Source organism: Anolis sagrei, chromosome 2 (assembly GCF_037176765.1).
Source record: "Anolis sagrei isolate rAnoSag1 chromosome 2, rAnoSag1.mat, whole genome shotgun sequence".
Lineage (NCBI taxonomy): Eukaryota > Metazoa > Chordata > Lepidosauria > Squamata > Dactyloidae > Anolis > Anolis sagrei.
Window position 1 is genome coordinate 188,569,359 of NC_090022.1, and position 19,653 is coordinate 188,589,011.

The following is a 19,653-nucleotide window of genomic DNA, read 5'->3' on the forward strand; positions in this document are numbered from 1 at the left end:
CAGAATGGAGCTAATATTCAGTACTTTTCTACAATAAAGTGATTTTTAAGCATTTCAGGTAATATCCTACTAATAATTTAAAAAAACCAGAAGATAGTGTCATCGATAGTAATAATCTCATACTTCAAATTTGGAACTTCACATTATATCTTTTGTTGCATCGCTTTTTTCACATCAATTCCATTTAATATTGTTCCTCCCCCATATATATATATTGATTGGGGCCCTGTCTACATTGCCATATAATGCAGATCAATGCAGTTAAACCACCTTCTGAAACTGCATTATATTGTAGTGTAGATAGAGCCTGAGCCAACTATCTCAGACATATTTGGCTACCACTTGCTGGAGATCACAGTGATACTTTTAAATAATATGTTTATTTGAAAAATTCGTACATTGAAATAAAATTTAAACCTATATAGAAAAAGAAGAAATATAGCAGAAAAAATGATAATGGGTTGAATATGCCAACTCTAGATCAGAGCTTTCCAAACATTTCATGTTGGTGACATACTTTTTGGGCACGCATTATTCCATGACACAGTATTTCAGTTTAACTAGCAAACTGGAGGTTAAAACAACCCTTTATAACTTATGTATACGGAATGTTTGGGGACACAACAAATCTCATGAAGCTCTTTCATTTATATTTTTAATTAATATCTGATTTATTGCGTATTTCACATAGACTTAGAAGTTTCCCCTTATGTTTCCGCGACACATCTGCACTTTGCAGCCTTGACACTAACGTGTCACCACACAGTTTGGAAAGCTCTGCTGTAGAAGACTTTTCAACTAGATTACCTGTAAATGACCTTAACATAAAGGTTTCTTTTTAAATATTCAATCCTTTAATGCTCTCTTCTTGTCTTACAGTCCTATTTAAAACTGAAAGAGAGTAGATAAAAAACAAAGGGGGGAGAGGACATCCTTACCTTGTGCCTTTTTGTATTTTATGAGTTGGTTAATTCTTGATTGACTGTCTGTTTGCTGACTGGTTGCTTTTATCCAATTAATAAAATTATTTCTGCAGGCTAGCTTTACTTGATTCTAAATAGAAAAACTCAGTTCAAGTTATCAAAAGTCTTTCCTGCATCCAAAAATTTCAATGAGATAATTGAAATCACTTCGGTTTTTCAAGCCAACCAACTCAAAGGATTTGTTTGCCTGAGTTTTCTCTGGTTCTAAGACATATTGTTTGATTGTTGCATCATGATGAACAGCAGAGTTTTTTAAAAATGCTTTTGAGTTTCAACTCAATGAGTCACTCCACTACTGTAACAGTAAGATTGGGAGGTGTAAATTTTCCAATTCTAGATCTGTGGGTCACAAAACAAGTGTTCCAAAAAAAGTTTTGTGAAGACTGATCTGGCTATGCTAGTATTTTGGAGAGCAGGAGAGTTTTTAACCTAAGGTAGCCCAACAAGAGCCAGTGTTGTGTACTGGTTTGAATGTTGGACTAAGAGACCAGGCTTCAATTAACTACTTAGGCCAGTTTTTCTCGACCTGGGGGTCGGGACCCCTGGGAGGGGGGTTTGCCAAAACCATCAGAAATCACAGTATTGGTGTGGACAGCCACAGTATTTTCTGTTGGTCATGGGGGTTCTGTGTGGAAATTTTGGCCCAATTCTATCATTGGTGGGGTTCAGAATGCTCTCTTTGATTGTAGGTGAATTATAAATCCCAGCAACTACAACTCCCAAATGTTGATGTCTATTTTCCCCAAACTCCACCAGTGTTCACATTTGGTCATATTGACTATTTGTGCCAAGTTTGGTCCAGATCTATCATTTTGAGTCCACCGTGCTCTCTGGATGTAGGTGAGCAACAGCTCCAAAACTCATGGTCAATGCCCACCAAACCCTTCCAGTATTTGTGTTGGTCATGGGAATTCTGTGTGCCAAGTTTGGTTCAGTTCCATCGTTGGTAGAGTTCAGAATGCTCTTTGATTGTAGGTGAACTATAAATTCCAGCAACTATAACTCCCAAGTGACAAAATCAATCCGCCCCAACCCCACCAGTATTCAAATTTGGGCATATTGGGTATTTGTGCCAAATTTAGTCCAGTGAATAAAATACGTCCTGCATATCAGATATTTATATTATAGTTATGTAGCAAAATGACAGTTATTAAGTAGCAATTAAAATAATGTTATTGTTGGGGGTTGACAACACATGAGTATTAAGTAAGGGGTCACAGCATTCGGAAGGTTGAGAACATTGACTTAGGCGATCTTTGGAAAGCCACGTTTTTTTCTCTGAAAGGTTTGCCATAGGGTCACCATAAGTCAGAAATTACTTGAAGGCATACAACAATATAGCCAGACCAGCAGTAATATGAAATATAGGGGGACTGTGGGAAACGAGAGCTGGTTTAGAGAAATCTTCTGGGCAAGAAGATCACCTTTTGTGTCTGGTATTTATAGCCATATATGTGGAGATTGCATCAGAATGAGGTGTAAATTTCCCTTATTTATCTCAATAGAGTGTTAATGGGAAGGCCTAGTTGTCACAATTTAAATGCTAATGCTTCTAAGACAGTGGTTCATCTTGAGTCACTGGAATGTGGCTATAAATCATCCAGTGATCCAGACTTTGCTGTGAACTTCTGAAACTGTGATAAATGTAAGCTCGAAGTCTGTGCATGAAGGTGATATTCTACTGATATTCTTGCAATTCTTCTGTAGAACAAAGCCTTTTTCTAGGCTTACAGGCTTTCTGTTTAGTTTGCAGGGAGGCTATTCTGCTATTTTTGTGAAGTATTCCTTATGAACCAGTGTGGTTTTAGTGCTTTGAGCATTTGACTAGGATTCTAGGCGACTATGGTTCAAATCCCTACTTGGCCGCAAAAAATCACTGGGACCTTGGACCATTCTGTCAGCCTTAAAATAAAACAGTGCTAAAGTTCTCTGAACAAATGTCAAGAAAACCCTGTAATAGAACATTAGGGGTTTTTTTCCGTGTCAGGAGCAACTTGAGAAACGGCCTGTCTGCAAGGACGTTGCCCAGGGGATGCCCAGATGTTTTACCATCCTGTGGGAGGCTTCTCTCATGTTCCCGCATGAGAATCTGGAGCTGACAGATGGGAGCTCACCCTATTCCCCGGATTTGAACCACCGTCCTTTCGGTCGGCAGTCCTGCCAGCACAAGGGTTTAACCCATTGTGCAACCAGGGGCTCCAACATTAGGGTGAACATTCGCAAGAAAAAATGGGAAAGCACAATAAAAATAAAAACCCTGTGAAGCAGAATTCTACGCCATAGTTATACCTTTGTGATTTTTTTTGTCTATTAATACATTTTATCTGTGATCTCAATGTTAACTGGAATCATAAAATTTAGAGCTGGAAGGAATCACACAGACTATGTAGTCAGTTCCCTACCATACAGAAATATACAACTAAAGGAATCTCAAAAGATGGCTGTCTATCCTTTGAAGACCCTTAAATGAAGGAAAGACAGTCCATTCCTCTTTTAAACACCCCTCATTGTTCAGTTCTTCTTAATGTGTGGGGGTGTCTGTTTTCCTGTAATAAGATCCTGTATACTTTTAAAATTATATTTATTGTGTTATAGTAGCATCTATAAAACAAACATTACAAAGAAGGAAAGAAAGAAACATGGAAAGAACAAATGCTAAAACCCCAAGGAAGAAGTCAGCAACCTTCCCCACCCAATCTTAACAAATTAAAAATTGCTTCCCACCCCATCAATTAAAGATATCAGGGAAAAACAACCTACGGTGAACCATTTACAACATGCTCTTTCATAGCACAAAGTCATCTGGTGTAAAAGTTTGTGGAACGATTGAGTTTTGGGTTTATAGTCCAGAAGTATATGAGGTTGCAGGTTTCATTTTTTAAAAAAATGTTGGGCTGTGTTTTGGGATTTGATGGGAAGAAGGGCAATTTGTGTCCTGCGAAGCACAAAAAAAAATTCTCAAGACTGTGACCATGCCATGCCTAACGATGAAAAAAAAATCCATATTTCACTATTTCTACATTTTCATTCTGAAATCCAGGGCTGTTGGATTTTGTGTTTTTTAATCAACTGAGTAATATTAGGGTTGAGGCAGAAAACTCTGTCATTTGTTCAATTAAGTAACCAAAATTCCTCTTCCAAAGCAGCAAAGTTATAACAAAGCTTTCTCTTTCTGCAAGAAGGAGGTACTTCTTCTTTGGAGCTGATTTTTTTTAGGGGGATGCCATTTAAATAACAATATATCTGCAACACTGAGCACATTTTATGATATTGTGGCACAATAACTCACACTTAAATGTCAATAGAGACACTTGAGAGAACCTACAAGGTTCAATAACTTCTGGTGTGGTTTGTTTCTCCTGTCATCGGCCATTATATTTTTTACAGCTTTTAAATTGCTACAGAGAGAAATTGCTTTGGATTATAATGGATGGTTAAGAGGCTGCCAAGGGTACCCTTGCACGGGGTGGATGAAAGTTCAATACTATTTTGGTTTTATGTGTCTAAGTTCTAGGCTATATAGCTTAAATATAATTTGTTTGACAAATGCATTGGAGTGATACCAGAGTACAAAACTATACTGAGCATTTAAAGAGACACCGCAAAGCCCTTCATCAAATTTTGGGTAGAAGATTAAACTCCAACTATTATCTTTTTTCGAATATATGATCAAGAGAGCTTGTCTTTTGCAGGTTTATATTGGAGAATGGTTCTAAGGAGATCATGCTATTCCTTCCTTGTATTGTTCCAGAAACTGGGGCACCAGCTTACTGTGTGCTTGTTATGTCACTATGAATTTATGAACATAGTTGTGAGGGCAGAATCCACTGAGTTCATAGACCTCCTTTAAAACAGGAGTGAAGAATTTTGGGTTCTTGCAGGGCCACATTCCAATGATGGAATTTCAGAAAATACAATTTACTTTGACTTGAAGGACTCACTGCCTTAGAAGAGGTGTTTAAAATGTTCGTAATGGTGGAAAATGTAGTAAAAATGAGAAACCAAATCATGGTGGTAAGAGCGTGGATGGATTTGTCTCAAGGACCTGAAATTTCCCCACTCTGCTTTAGGAGCATAACACAGCCATCTATTTTAAATACAATGGGCTATTGGTAACCTCTGGGGTTTGGTTTTAGGACCATGTGTGAATACTAAAATCTCATATTAAATAGTGTGAAAAATGACAAAATGGTTTGACTGGGGCGGGGCAGAATATTTTCAACCCATAGATGGTTGAATCCATGGATACTGTGGGCCAAGTATACTAGTGTGTCAGCCATAGTCTACTAGAAATTTCTTGAACCAGGGTGGACAGGCTAGTAGAGGAAAATACATCATTCATGGTTAACCTTCTTTATCCAAGGAGGCAAAGCAGGTATTGTGGGTTATTCTGAATTATATGGCTGAGTGGAAGGACCCTGCGACCAGGTGCTTCCATCAACAAATACACTTAAATGTTGGAAAACATAACAAATGTATTGAGCATGGTGAAGATTTACACCAGACTTTGTTTGCTTCTGATTGTGCAAAGGAAGGGTGACCCTTTCCTCTCTCATCCATCTCCTGTTGATTTTTTCCAAGGTGTATTCTACTGTCTGGCATCCCTCCCTTCAATAAAGCATGTATTAAAAGTGTTGCATGTCGTTCATATGATAACAATGTTTTTATTCCCTTCAGCATTTACTGCTATGAATTCGTAGTTTGGAATATGATTTTACGGTTTGCTGATTCTTATAATGTTTTATCAATAATTTGTTTGGATATGTTTGTAGATGATACCTGGTTTTAAATTACAATAAAATTAGCCCCAAAAGGGCTTACAGAACACATAGTAAATGCAATGAAGAAAGCAGATTTGACTGTTTAAGCACGAAGGTTTTTGATGGGAAACTCAAACATTGTGCTCAAAAACGAGAAGATCCTGGGAGGGAGTTCTCCCCAAGTCCCCTCCTTGTCCTTTCCTCTCCTTCCTCTTCCCTTTGGGAGGCAGATAGTGAAGGAAAGACGGGAAACGTTTGGATCCCAAAAGAGTTAGCCTTGGTCAGGATGGGATGGTGGATGGAAAGAAAAATGTATCCATTAGACCCCTTGTCATGCAAGAAGGTACAATCAAAGCAATCCTGATAGACAGCCTCTGTGGAAAAGCCTCCAGAGAAGGAGACTCCACGACACTCCGAGGAAGCGTATGCCACTCTCCAGCAGCTCTTAGTCTCAGGAAGTTCTTCCTAATCTTTTCAGTCAGATCTCTTTCCCTGACATTTGAACCCATTGCTACCTTGTGCCCTGGTTTCTAGAGCACCAGAAAGTCAGTTTTCCCCCTCCCTCCCTCCCTCCTCAATGGCACACACTTTTAAATCTTGAAACGTGGTTCTCATGTTCCCTTTCAACCTTCTCTTCTGCCAGCTAAACATCCCTTAGGAGGAAAGGAGGAAGCAAAAAGAGAAGGAAGGAAGGGAGGAAGAGAAGGATGGAGGGGAATGGAGGGAGGAAGAGGAGAAGGAAAAAAAGACAAAAAAGAAGGTAGGAAGGTAGTGGAGGGAGGGAGGGAGGAAAGAGGGAAGGAAGGAAGGAAAGAGAAAAGGAAGGAAGGAAGGATAAAATGGTGAGAGAGAGGAGGGCCTGAGAAAAGTGTCCAAGGGGCTGCATCCGGGCCTGGGTTTGCCCATAGCTGTTCTAACATCTATCAGTGATTTCATTGTTTTGTTTCTCAACCAAGAGGAATCTCACTTCTCTTAACAGAATAATGACTTGGTTACATAAAGTACATAATTGTGTTTAGTTTGCCCAGTGTTACATCCTTAATGGGGATGTCCAAAATCTTTTGTACATATAATAAAAAGGATTCCTGCTTTAGATTTGGATAAAAGGATATGCATTGCAGATATCCGGTTCTAAAAAATGTAAACTTTCTAAAAAAATTAATATATAATCTTTATTTGAATTAAAAACATTATAATTTTTAAAAAGATAGATGAAAGTCAGTAGCTTTAGATAAATAGTATAGAAATAGAGATATTTTAAAGTTGTAGGAGAGGGAGTCCCCCAATCAAAACAAATATTTTGAGGGAAATGGAAAAATATGCAACGCTTTTTAAAAAGCATTCTTTTAGATCTAGTTATTTTCTTACTTTAGATAATAATAATAATAATAATAGCAGTCCTGATGGTCAGTACAACTGTTAGAGATGAGTAATACTTTTATTTCTTGCACTAAAATGTGACAAAAGTGCTATATGTGTTGCATAAACTTTTATGTTTTCCAGAACTTATTTATTTATTTACAGCATTTTTGCCCCACCCTTCTCAAATCCCCCCCCCCGGGGGGGGGGACTCAGAGCGGCTAACAAAGGCAGCAATTTGATGCCACAAAACAATAACACAATATAAAACCATAAATACATACAGAGTTAAAACAATAGCAATTAATTATAACCAAATTATCATAACAGTCATTAAATTAAAACAATACTCAGTCCACTAACCCATTGATAAAACCGCATCCTCATATATATATCGTCTTGCCAATCCATTTCCAGTCAAAGTGCAGTGTTATGTTCATTGTCCGAAAGCCTGGTCCCAAAACCAAGAGCTTAATTCATCCCTAATTGTCATGCTTCACGTCTGTTGCTTTAGGAGTGTTAAAGTTCATTTCTATGTATAATGTAAAATGCTCATAATATTCATGTTTGAGGACATTGAAAGTGTACCTTAATTGGATGTTCCTTGCACGTTTATTTACTGAGTTTACTACTAAGTTTTAAAAATTATGTTGCTAATGAAGCTAAGAACTGATAAACCTGAAAGTGTTCCATTTCTCACTCTTTGCTAGTTAGTGTGAAACAAGGGGAAGGTTAACATTGGAAACAGAAGAAGCCATCACCATTGAAGCAAAACAAAATTATTTTGTGTTTTCAAATTAGCCACCTCCACAATGTCAAATGGAGACAGAAAGTAGACATTTTCTGACAAAAGAACAGAGGGGAACAAATGGTGAAGTAAAGACACTTGGAGTACTAATGTTGCTCATGAAATGTATGATAAATCATGATTAGCACTTTCTCATCTCTTTTTTTAATAGTGTCTTTCTCAGACATGTAAAAATGAAAGGCTGGTGCGGACTAAGATGAGTTCTCCCCCCCCCCCCCCCCCCGCAAGCCATATGAGTTTATTTCTTAGTGTTTTTCCATGGTGTAGAGGATGAAGGAATGCAAAGTGGACAAGAAGAGTTGAGGCTGTGCTTAGAAAAGGCTTTGACACAATGTGGCAGAGGCGGGATATTCTTGGCAGAATCCAAACTGTATTGGAGGGTTATAAATGTGAAAATGGCCCTTTTTATGCAAAATGTGAAAAGTTCTTTCCAATATTTAGGTCCTGAGTGTGCTTAGAAGTCCTGGCTAGTGGGAGCATATGAATACACTGCCTTAAACATTTAGTTTTCTATTCTATCCACCCCTCAAATCCTTGGAATTTTTGGCCAGGTTCAAAGTTTTCCCTAGTTCCACCTTCATGATGTCTACATATATTGCTGTGTAGTTTCAGGGTTGGTACTAGGAGTGTTTGTGTATGAAGAAGCAGGGATGTGGAATCCTGTAGCTGGAACCAGCTCTTAAACTAGAAGTCAGTTTTTATGCATGTGCCATGTTTACTTGCAAATACAGAAAGTTTGGACTCATTTCAGTCTCAGATACACTGTCAAAATGCCATCTTATAATATATTTTAACTCAAAATTTTCAGAATTTAAGTGGAAAGAAAAGTATTTGCTTGTTGGCTTCTAATCAGTCTGTTCCTTGTGTGTTAATCCTTTTTACATTTTTTTTTCAAGTATACAGTTCAATTTGATATATGGGCAAACTCAACATGTTTTCAGTATCATAAGTTTGCCCTGTATTTACATTTAAAATCTTTAAAAGCAGGAGGCATTCTGGGGAATCACTTCTGGATCAAATAGTGTGCTATGAGTGTTGTGGGAAGCGTAACAAACATGGTAGACTAGAGTTACTATAGGACATGCATTATCTTGATTATGTTTTCGTAACTAAATGTTTAAATCTGAAATGGTCTGTTACAGGAATTGTTTTACAGTATTACTCAAGTATTGTAAATGCCAGTTCCATATGGCTTGCAAATAACAGATGGCACTCTGGCTTATATAAAACACACACATTTCTAATTATTTTTTCCTTTCTCCTATTATCACTTTCTATGGGTGAGCATAGAAGACTCGGTAATAGTTATGTTGGGGAATAAAGCCAGAGTTTATGAACCAGCCCTTGAGCTGCAAGTGGAAAACCGACTCATAAAATAATTTTTATTTTCATGAATCTGGGCCACAGTGCTGAGCTTCTTGCTTTAGTAGTAGCCCCGGTCTCTTATTTGGTAAGGCACCTAGCAGAAGCAGTTACAAATAGCCAGATTAAGTAAAACAAGATGAATATGTTGAAGGTTCATGCTTCGAATTTTGCATTGCAGCTGAAAAAATCCCCCATCCAACTGTGCCAATGGCCCTCCTGTTCTGGCAATTTTTGAAGAATGTATGCCTAAAATGTAACATTTCCAGACCCTTTGAAGGTTAAAATCTTAGTCTCTCTTTGCCCTTCAACGCCACCCCAAAATAAAAAAAAAGCTTATGACTGAGTATGGATGTAATACCATATGAGATCCATACCAAATACCTTCTCCCTGTGTATTCAAGTGGGTTGTACATTCTACAGCAGGGGTCCTCAAACTAAGGCCCAAGGGCCGAATGCGGCCCTCCAAGGTCATTTACCCTGGCTCAGGGTCAACCTGTCTGAAATGACTTGAAAGCACACAGCAGCAACAACAATCCTATCTCATCAACCAAAAGCAGGACCATACTTCCCATTGAAATATTAATAAGTTTATATTTGTTAAAATTGTTCTTAATTTTAATTATTGTATTGTTTTAAAGTGGGTTTTTTTTTGCACGACAAATAAGATATGTGCAGTGTGCATAGGAATTCATTCATGTTTTTTTTTTTCAAATTATAATCCGGCCCTCCAACTGTTTGAGGGACTGTGACCTGACCCTCTGTTTGAAAAGTTTGAGGACCCCTGTTCTACGGTATTGAATAAAAATAAAATAAAATGGCAATTTGTTTTTTTATGCAGCATGAATATTGGTTTTCAAAAGATTCTTGTGACTAAACTTATATTGATGTGATTGGATCCTTCTTATTCCAAGACTGGATGTGTTTGCTTTACATTACAAACTCCTTTATTTTTAATCCCTTGCAGAACTTGTAAAAGATACATATTTGAAGCTCTTCAAGCATTCTGGGAGTTGTAGCTTGAAGCAGTAAGATTTGTGTTGCCCGTTTTTTAGTCTTTGTTAACTGGAATATCACAAGGTTAAGTAGTCTTGAAAAAATATATTTGCAAATGTTTATTTTCCAACATTCTCCTCTCAGAATATTTGATAGGGATCATATTTTCCTAGGAGCCCCTGGTGGCACAATGAGTTGAACCATTGTGTCAGCAACACTTCTGACCAAAAGGCTGGCAGTTCGAATCTGAGCTCCTGTCTGTCAGCTCTAGCTTCACATGCAGATATGAGAGAAGCCTCCCACATCCGGGCGTCCCCTGCACAATGTCCTTGCAGACAGCCTCACACCAGAAGCAACTTGCAATTTCTCAAGTCACTCCTGACACAATTTTTTAAAGAGATATACTTGCTTTTCAAAACAACAAATTTAAAACTGAGTACAAAGTGTTATAGTGGTTGTATGTTGTAATAACTGAGTCACCAGTGCCAAATGCAGGTATATCCATTGTGGAGACACTCTCAGCCGTGGAAGAAGGCAATGGCAAACCCCCTCAACACATTTTGCCAAGAAAAGCCTCTGGCACCCAACACATAATAAATGCATGGACACAAAGAGTGACTAACAGCTTTGTGTTAACACTGCTGTAAGATATCAGCAGGATTGCAGCCTTTGTTAGCAATTTAGCTGGCCTTCCACATAAAGCATTCACCTTTTTATTCTGTCCTTGAACTTTAATGCCTCCAATGCATAATTACATCCTAGGCTATCTTTTGGATGGCTCTCACAGAAGAAGAGTAAAATCTCAAATGAGTTTTTGCTTAGTATTTTCACCTGTTCATCTCCTTATGAGTTTTCTCTTTATGTAGAATATCAGTTTTGCATACCATGCATAATTAATAAAAAAAACCCAATCCCCATAGGGAATGCACTTGTCCAAGACCACAAAGAATACAGTTAATGTTCCTATTTGGGAATGAAGCCCTGCCAGTTGCTGCATTGCTTCCTTTGGTGGGTGAGGATACCTCTGGACCCAAGAATGTGTTGTAGTAACTGCTCTAGTATGTTAGCTGCCTGACCCGAGCTGACAAATAAGAAAATTCCAATTCATAAAATGGAGCCTGTTTGAACCTGAAATTTCCTTGGTTCCTGTCAGAACAAGCCTTGTTGTTTTATATTAATTTGTTTTAAAACATTGTGAAATGTGTTATTTAAAAAAATACGTATTTTCCAAGAGGCTAGTAACGTCTTTCTGATTTGGGAAATTATTAAGCACTCCCATTTATAAGCTCTTATACTTCATTTTGTGCAAGGCTACAACACCGACCTTCCTGTCTGCACATGGAGTGCGTAATTAATTGTGATGGTGGTGCATGCTCCACAGTGACAAAGGTTTGCAATAAGGGTGGGGCTATGGGCACAATTTTAAAATAAAAGTTAAATAACATTTCTGTACCAAGCACAGCTGGACCACACAGTGTTTATGGACTAATCATCAGCTAAATTCAAACTTATTAAAATTGGAAGCTGTGTAATCTATAAGAGCACAAAGCAATTATAACTACTCCCTTCCTCCTTCAGTCTTGTAACTGAAATGTTGTAATTGATTTCTCTTCCACAGGCACATTCCTTTTCCTTTTTTTTTGTTGGAGGGGTGGGGGTATTAAACATCAGTCAGGGCTGAGACCTCATAAGGCCATATTTCAAGCTGCAGTGAATTTTTATGGCCCTGTTATAAATCCCTGGAAAAATATGCCTTTTTATAACTAGCTGTGACAGAACTTTAACTACTGATCCATGAATACCAGCATGGCCATAGTCCAGTTTATTGTAGTTGGAACAGTAAGGCTCTACTGTTGAATAAGTCAATTTCAGTTTTTTCATTTCGGTTTCTGGACCCAGCTTTCTCTTGTTTGTGCAGCACTTCCTTTGAAATTTATTTACTTAAAAATAGTGTTAATGCATGTGGCACACATGCATATATGAAGGAATGCATATACTAGAAATAGTATGTGTGTAATACACATACACACCTCTTTTGTGGGTAATCTTGATTATACAGAGGAGTCATGCGCGTTTTGGATAATGTGACATTTGAACAATAGTTTAAACAGGATAAAATAATCTAGATCTCCCTTTTTTGGCCTCTCTTCTTCCTACTCCATTACAAAAGAGGATTGTGTTCTTTTTCTAGGAGTGCAGATTTATAATTATATTCATTTGAGTGTTGCATGTATTTCCTAGATTTCCTTGAGAAATAATGACTTAATGTTTTGGGGGCTCTTGGCTCTGGTGCAGCAGTGCCAATACAAGATAGCTTTCTTTACCAGTGCCACCTGAACACCAGCTGTAGAAGGATGTCTTGGCCTTCCAAAACACATTTTGGGGATATTGGAGGGCTGCCAGGAGGAGGAGAGATAACATTCTCCCAACTCAACTGATGGAGGCAGTTCTGTTAGTTGTTATCCCCTCCCCCATTGCATTTAGGCCATGAGTGTATGTATCTTCAAATTGCCTGTTGATTTATGGAAACTGTTATTTTCATAGGATTTTCTTGGGCTATGCATCAGTACTCAGGGGTGGTCAAGCATTATTCAAGTCTCCCATTCAAGCACTTTACAGAGCTGATCATGCTGAATACTCTAAGTGTACCAAAACAGACAGGTCACGGGAGTTGTACGGAAGGGGCAGAACAAAACCTTACATACAGTAAAGTCTCGTTTATCCAACATAAACAGGCCTGTAGAATGTTGGATAAGCAAAAATGTTGGATAATATGGAGGGATTAAGGAAACGCCTATTAAATGTCAAATTATGTTATGACATTTATAACAAATTGACAGAAAAAGCAGTTCAATACACTCTTAACATTATATCGTAATTACTGTATTTACAAATTTAGCACCAAAACGTTGCAATGTAATAAAACATTGGGTCCAGAGATTCCTATTTCTCTCACCCTGTGTGGGGAGGGAACTAGAAAATGCCATAAACATAGCTTCAGTATAAACAGTTTTGTTGGTGTAATCCTGGATTTACTTTCTCAGAGTATTTAAGATTGTGTATGAGCTATTTGAAAGAGTTTTCCCCAAATTTGGGGTTCTAAAAGTCTACCATATATAAGAGTCTACCTATATTTTAAAATGGGGTGTACATGAACACACCTTCTTCAGCATCTCATTGTTCACATCATCACCATTTAATAGTGACGGGCTCAATGATCCAGGGTCCCTGGAAATTGCAGGTGACAATTCCATGGATCTAGAGGGCCCACTGTACTTTCCTTTCAGTATGAACTATCAAGGTTAGACCCACAACTATTATAAAATTGAATACTTTTGTAATGAAATAGGTGATTCAGCATTTTTATGGTTTATTTCAGCATTGTTCTGTGTGGTCAGATGCAAAAAGGAGCCCAGTTCTGTACTCCTGTTAAAGGGCTAGGAGCTGGTTGGTAGCCTTAGTTTTGGGGTCCAGTCCTGAATCTGGATTCAGATCCTAAAATGGTGTTCCCATGTACTTCTGGACAATATTGGCCTGCTTTTTTAATTCACATGTTACACTGGGGAAAAACTAGGAGCAACCTTGGAGGACTGTGATAAAAATGAAAGCAAACCATTTCATTTGATAAAAGCTATGTCTTAAATATAAAATGTAACCAGGAATTTTCTGCTCACCTTTAGAATGGATTCCCTTTTGCAAGATGTGATAAGCCAATGAGAAAATCTGTCTTGGATTTTGAAGTACAAGCCCATTAATTAGGAGATAGGTATTGATAATGAGCAGCCAGACAATTTTTCAGACAATCAAGTCTGAGCACACAGTGCTGGCATTTTAAATCTTATGAAATAATCTTGTCTTATTCTTCAGTTCCCCTGTAAGGCAAATACGGTTTCATCTTACTGCAAAGCATCACTGCCAGTTCATGGGGAACACTGCTTGACATTTCATAGAAGCACCATAGATAGTTCCCCTTAATGTAGGTATGCGTGACCTTAGCACAGGTGTACGTCAGTTAACAAAATCAATATGTTTGTGGCATTACATGTTTAAAGAAAATTTTGTAGCAGAAGCAGAAATAACATGGAACGAATGGCATCGGTTTCTAAACCAACTCAATTCCAGAGCAGTTCAACATATTTTGGCAAACATTTTATTTAAAACTAGCCATATGTACATGTGTAATGAAGTAAGTAAGTCATGTTAAGCTTGCTTAAGTAAACAAAAACATTTTGAAATTTCTAGAGATCACTTGAAGGGCTTATCTTAAATTCACTCAGAGATGACTTTTTCTATCACTAGCCTTTCCCTAGGATTTCCATTTGGTGTCCAAATGACTATATCTATTTTTTACTGGTGAGGCAGACTTATCTGCCCCATTCCTTCTCGTCATACAGGCTTGGTTAGGAAACAATTGGGGGAGCTGCTGTTTACCTTGCCTCTTCTTGGCAGGCACCCACAGCTACAGTCAAAATATCATTCTTTCCCAGCTCAAGTTTTATTGTGTTTCTTAATATAGATATGCTGCCACCAAAAATCTGTTTCTCCAGCCCTCTTTCACCATGTTTCCAGTGCTGATCTTGAAAAAAAAATACCTTTCAAGCTAAACAGATTAGAAGGAGGAAAAAGGTGGTTGGACAAGTGTAAAAAGACTTTGGGGGGGGGGGGGGGGGAGCTTCTTTATCAGATGTTTTGAAAATAGAGTTATGGCTAAATGTTACATTATAGAGCATTACATTTGTATCAGAAATCTTTACAAAATTATCCAGTTTGAACCTGAAAGAAAAGGTTAATATTGTGTATCATGTGTCTCCTCATGTATTGTCACTGTTGGTCTCTTCTCCCGCTTGATGTTTCCTGTAGATTCCCAGGGTTAGCAAGCATGAAGTGAACCATTTGAGATGTATACCATTCTGGTGGGCAATTGCAGTGTGTGATTTCTGGAAACAAGCCTGGTTTTCAGTGACCACCAATTAACATTTCACTTCCGATTTGCAGGAATTGGGTAGCCTTGGTGCATTAGGTGCAACTTCTGCGCTATGGGAAAGAGAAACAAGAGGACAGCAGATAGTTCGTCCTCTGAAGAGGAGGAGGAATATGTTGTGGAGAAGGTTCTAGACAGGCGTGTTGTGAAGGGTCAAGTGGAGTATCTTCTCAAGTGGAAAGGATTCTCTGAGTAAGTCCAACTTTCCTTCTGGCATGGGCTTTGAACTTTCTTGGTAGCAGTGCTCCAGGCAGAGCTTCAAATTTGACTTCCATTGCCCTCATTCAAGCTTTCCTTTAAGAAAAAAGCCTTTGTGGGTGGGAACTGCTTTCCTCACTCCAGAAAAGAGTGGCGTGCATCCATTTAAATAAGTGGGTCACGAGGTGAGGGCCTGGGGTCATAAAGCATCTTTTGGAAATCCTGGCATCTGCGTTCCCTCTCTCACTTCACAGAGTTGGTAGTTCCACTTGAGTTATTCACCAGCACTATCGTCTGAATAGTCTTCCTCCTCATTTTGGGTTTTCCGATTTTTGGGGAGAAGGGGAAATTTGGTCAAAACCTCTGGTGGCCCTTCTTTGGATTATTTTTAAGCTGCTGATTAGAAAAAGGAATGATGACTACATGCCCTCTAAATAGGGCTCTGTTAATATTTCCAAGTATAAAACACAGAATTTGGGAACTGGATGTGAAGCTAAGCATCCTATGCAGTTTTGCTTTCATTACAAAAACAACAGCAACAATTTTCTAGCTCTTAAGATTAATCTTTTCTTAATCTTTAAAGTTGTACTAAATCTCAAAGCCAAGAAGGGCCACACAGAATTGTTGGGGATCAAGCTACAGAACTTCACATTTGATGGAGGATTTTCATTTTGTTTATTATTTTTACCATTACCATATCATGCACAGCCCTTCTTAGTTGTCCCAATCCAGAATAGTTGTTCTTTAGTGTTTTTTGTGAACTTGGTTGTCTCTCTGTGTGTACATATATATGTACGTATTCTGGATATTTGACCCAATATCTGGCAGATTGCTTTACAAATTCCATAAAGTAAGGCCTGATATGGTATCTACCGTGTTTAAATGGATGCACACTACTTAATTTCAGGAAAGGCAAGTTACAAGCAGGTGCTGTAGCCTTGCCTCGCTGTGCAGTAGTTGAGGGAGCAAGTTTGCATGACCTTCATGAATACCACAGCTTTCTGCACTCCATAAGTTTACAGCATTTTAGTTAATCAAAAGGATTTTATGTCTCCCTAAAAATTTCAAGCCTTGGGTCTATTGGAAGCTATGATATGTTTTTTATTATTAAAAGGGCGATTTGTCCTTGCTTCTCTTTTCAGTCCCCTTATGCTTTTGTACAACCTGTGCTCTCATATATGGGGTACAAACTATCCAGATTGGTCTGCAAATACTTTTTCTGTCTTTCATTTTATTTCGCGTTCTTTCTCACTCTTTGTTTACACTCCCTTTTCTTCTTTATCTCAAAACTGAAAAGAGTCCTCTGAAACTCAAACACTTAACTCATTGCATTTTGATGGTCAGATTGACTCTAATGAAAATAATTTTACACTACTATTATTTTGAGGCACTGTTCTTAGGGCAGCTTCAGTTCAGGAATATGTCCTCTGTGTTTTATCATTCATGCAATTGTGAGTGCAGGAAGTTCTCCTAACCATAATTGATTGTGTGATGATGATGTCTTTACAACTTACTATTGTGAATAATGTTTCTGTTACTGCTAATATTCTTACTGGGAGAAACCCTCTTAATATTAATACTCTTACTGAGAAAATCCCTCTTAAGAAGTAAGCCAAAAAAAGTAGGGCTAAAGAGGTGTTTCAAATGCCAAAATATTAGGAGTCATGTTTAAAAGGATCAAGCCAATGTAAAAGGGTCACAAGACCAGATAACACTATTTTCAGCAACTTTATGAAACATTTAGAGGCCCTCTTTACTCGGGAGTTCTTCCTGCCATTATAATAACTACCCCTAGTTTACAATGAAATTGTGTTAAGTCACTCAGATTTTTTTTTAAAAAAACTATTGGTGGTAGAGTATAGGATAACTAGAACCAACCACACTGGCTTTGTCTTACATGGAAGCTTGGAACAGTTCTTTCTTTACTCTCATCTGTGTGCATGACAAAAGTTCAGTCACTTCTTTGCTGATGCCTTTTACCATTGGATGGGAACATTTTCAACCTTTCTTCTGTTTCTTATTTCCCACCCCATTGTTGCCCCTTTTTGTTGTGTCAGGGAGCACAACACTTGGGAACCTGAGAAGAATCTTGACTGCCCTGAACTGATTTCTGAGTTTATGAAAAAATATAAAAAAATGAAGGAAGGTGAAAACAAGCCCCGGGAGAAATCAGAGGGTGCCAAGAGGAAGTCAAGCCTTGCCAACAATGATGACATCAAAGCCAAAAAAAAGAGAGAGGTGAGTTTCTGTTAACTAGTACTTAAGATCTTTCTTTGACACCCCCTTCAATAAGCCCTTTTTTCTTCAGCAAATAAAAAGTATCAATAAATATATGATAGTGGCACACGTTTTTTCACATTTGCATTGCTTATACAATTTTTAAAATATAATGGGAGCTGGGCTTCATGTGTACTCACTTTCACATCTCTGTCAGTGAAAACTACCTTGTAAATTAAGGCAAGCTAATTGTCACCATTCACGGCAAAGTAAAGAATCACTAAAATAATTATGGGCGTTAAAATATCATAAAGATTAACAATGAATCTGGGAGTCTCTCAGTATTATCTAGAGCAGATTAGGATATGAAGAAATACAATTTACTTTTTTCCTTTAAAGGAATTCTCTGTCATTGTTTTGTTTTCAAGAAGTAAATTACAACAAATGAGTTTGAGAATCCTAAAAATGTGCTGATCCTGGAACTCACTCTTTTTGCTAATTTTCAAAGAGATAGCCATGTCAGGGTTTTGGTTTTTTAGCATAGCAAGAGGAGACATGGGAGGAGAGTCCAGTGACTAACTATTCAGTTCCTCAGTTATATTGATGTAGAACAGTGACTCCCAACCTGTGGTCTGTGGACCACCAGTGGTCCGCAAGAACTAAAATATGGTCTGTGGCCTCACCATTACTACATGGTTTTCTGTTGGTTTTCTGTGGGCAAGCAGATGGCGATTACTGGGTGGCATATGGTCTATATCAGAAACTAGAGCTGATGTGGTCTATCCAATACAAATTTCTGAATCAGCACCCCAAATAACCAAACTGAATATAAAGTTGACCAAAAACTGATTAGTAACCCTATTGGTACTAAGGTTGGAGAGTGATCCCTGGTCAAAAAAAAGGTTGGGAACCACTGATGTAGAGTGTGCAAACATCGGTTATCAAGTTATGGTTGAATACACATAGGAGTAGGATTACAGTGAAATGAGACAAAAGTTGTCTTGTTGGTTACAAATTTTCGAAGAGCTGGTCTAGTATAAACATTCTGGTAATTGTGCAAAAGTAATACATTGTTCTGTCAGGCAAATTACTGATTCAGTTGAAGGTGCGAAGTCTTTTCTCAAAAATTATTTTGGAGATTTCCAATGTACCTTTGAAATTCCTTTGTTCCCTAACAGTCCATTTGAGGTCTGTGGGGAGAGAGCAGCAGAGAGAGATATCCTGCATCAAATCTAGAAGCTCCCAAGTTCCTTGTAAGGCAGTAGTTCTCAACCTTTGGGTCCCCAGATGTTTTGGCCTTCAACTCCCAGAAATCCAGCTGGTAAACTGGCTGGGATTTCTGGGAGTTGTAGGCCAAAATACCTGGGGAGCCACAGGTTGAGAACCGCTGTTGTAAGGAATGCTACAAAAGCCCGTTCCATACAGCTAAATAAAATTGCACATTATCTGCTTTGAACTGGGATATGTGGAAGTGTGGACTCAGATAACCTAGTTCAAAGCAGATGTTGTGGGTTATTCTGCCTTTATATTCTGGGTTATAGGGCTGTGTGGAAGGGCCCATAGTCTTCTCCAAGGGTGCAGTAAGAAAAGACAGGCCTTATTTATGAGACATTACTCCATGATAGAAAACCTCCATCTGCTTTGAGCTTAGCATGTTATGCTATAGGAAATGGATTTGTGCAGTAATTCTTTGTCATTCACATAGAAAAGCCACATGGCCTTATAATTAAGCCTGTGTGTATTTTACTAAAAAGATCAATATCCTTTTACCTGTGTAAACAATGATCACATAGTTCCCCACTCCCAACCATTGCTTTTACTAATGGTAGAGCTGGTTGTCAGGAAGATACGGAAGGTGGTAAAATGCTATTCCCTGCATTCTTCCTACTTCTGAGATTTTACAAGGAATTCTACACTTGCTTTCATCCTATATTTGCAATCTTATGAAACAGAAGCTTACATAAAGCCAAGATGCTGGGGAAGCTGATT

At 38.1% G+C, this 19,653-nt stretch overlaps 1 protein-coding gene across 4 annotated transcripts in view; it reads left to right on the forward strand.

Moving 5' to 3' along the window:
* Positions 1 to 19,653, forward strand: part of CBX5 (chromobox 5) — a 59,612-nt gene that overhangs the window by 11,624 nt on the left and 28,335 nt on the right. For all 4 annotated transcript variants that reach the window (XM_060762901.2, XM_060762903.2, XM_060762902.2 and 1 more), the window contains 2 exons: positions 15,264 to 15,441; positions 17,505 to 17,685. In XM_060762901.2, coding sequence (XP_060618884.1) covers positions 15,305 to 15,441; positions 17,505 to 17,685 — 318 coding nt within the window. In that variant the 5' untranslated portion in view covers positions 15,264 to 15,304. The remainder of the gene's footprint in view (positions 1 to 15,263; positions 15,442 to 17,504; positions 17,686 to 19,653) is intronic.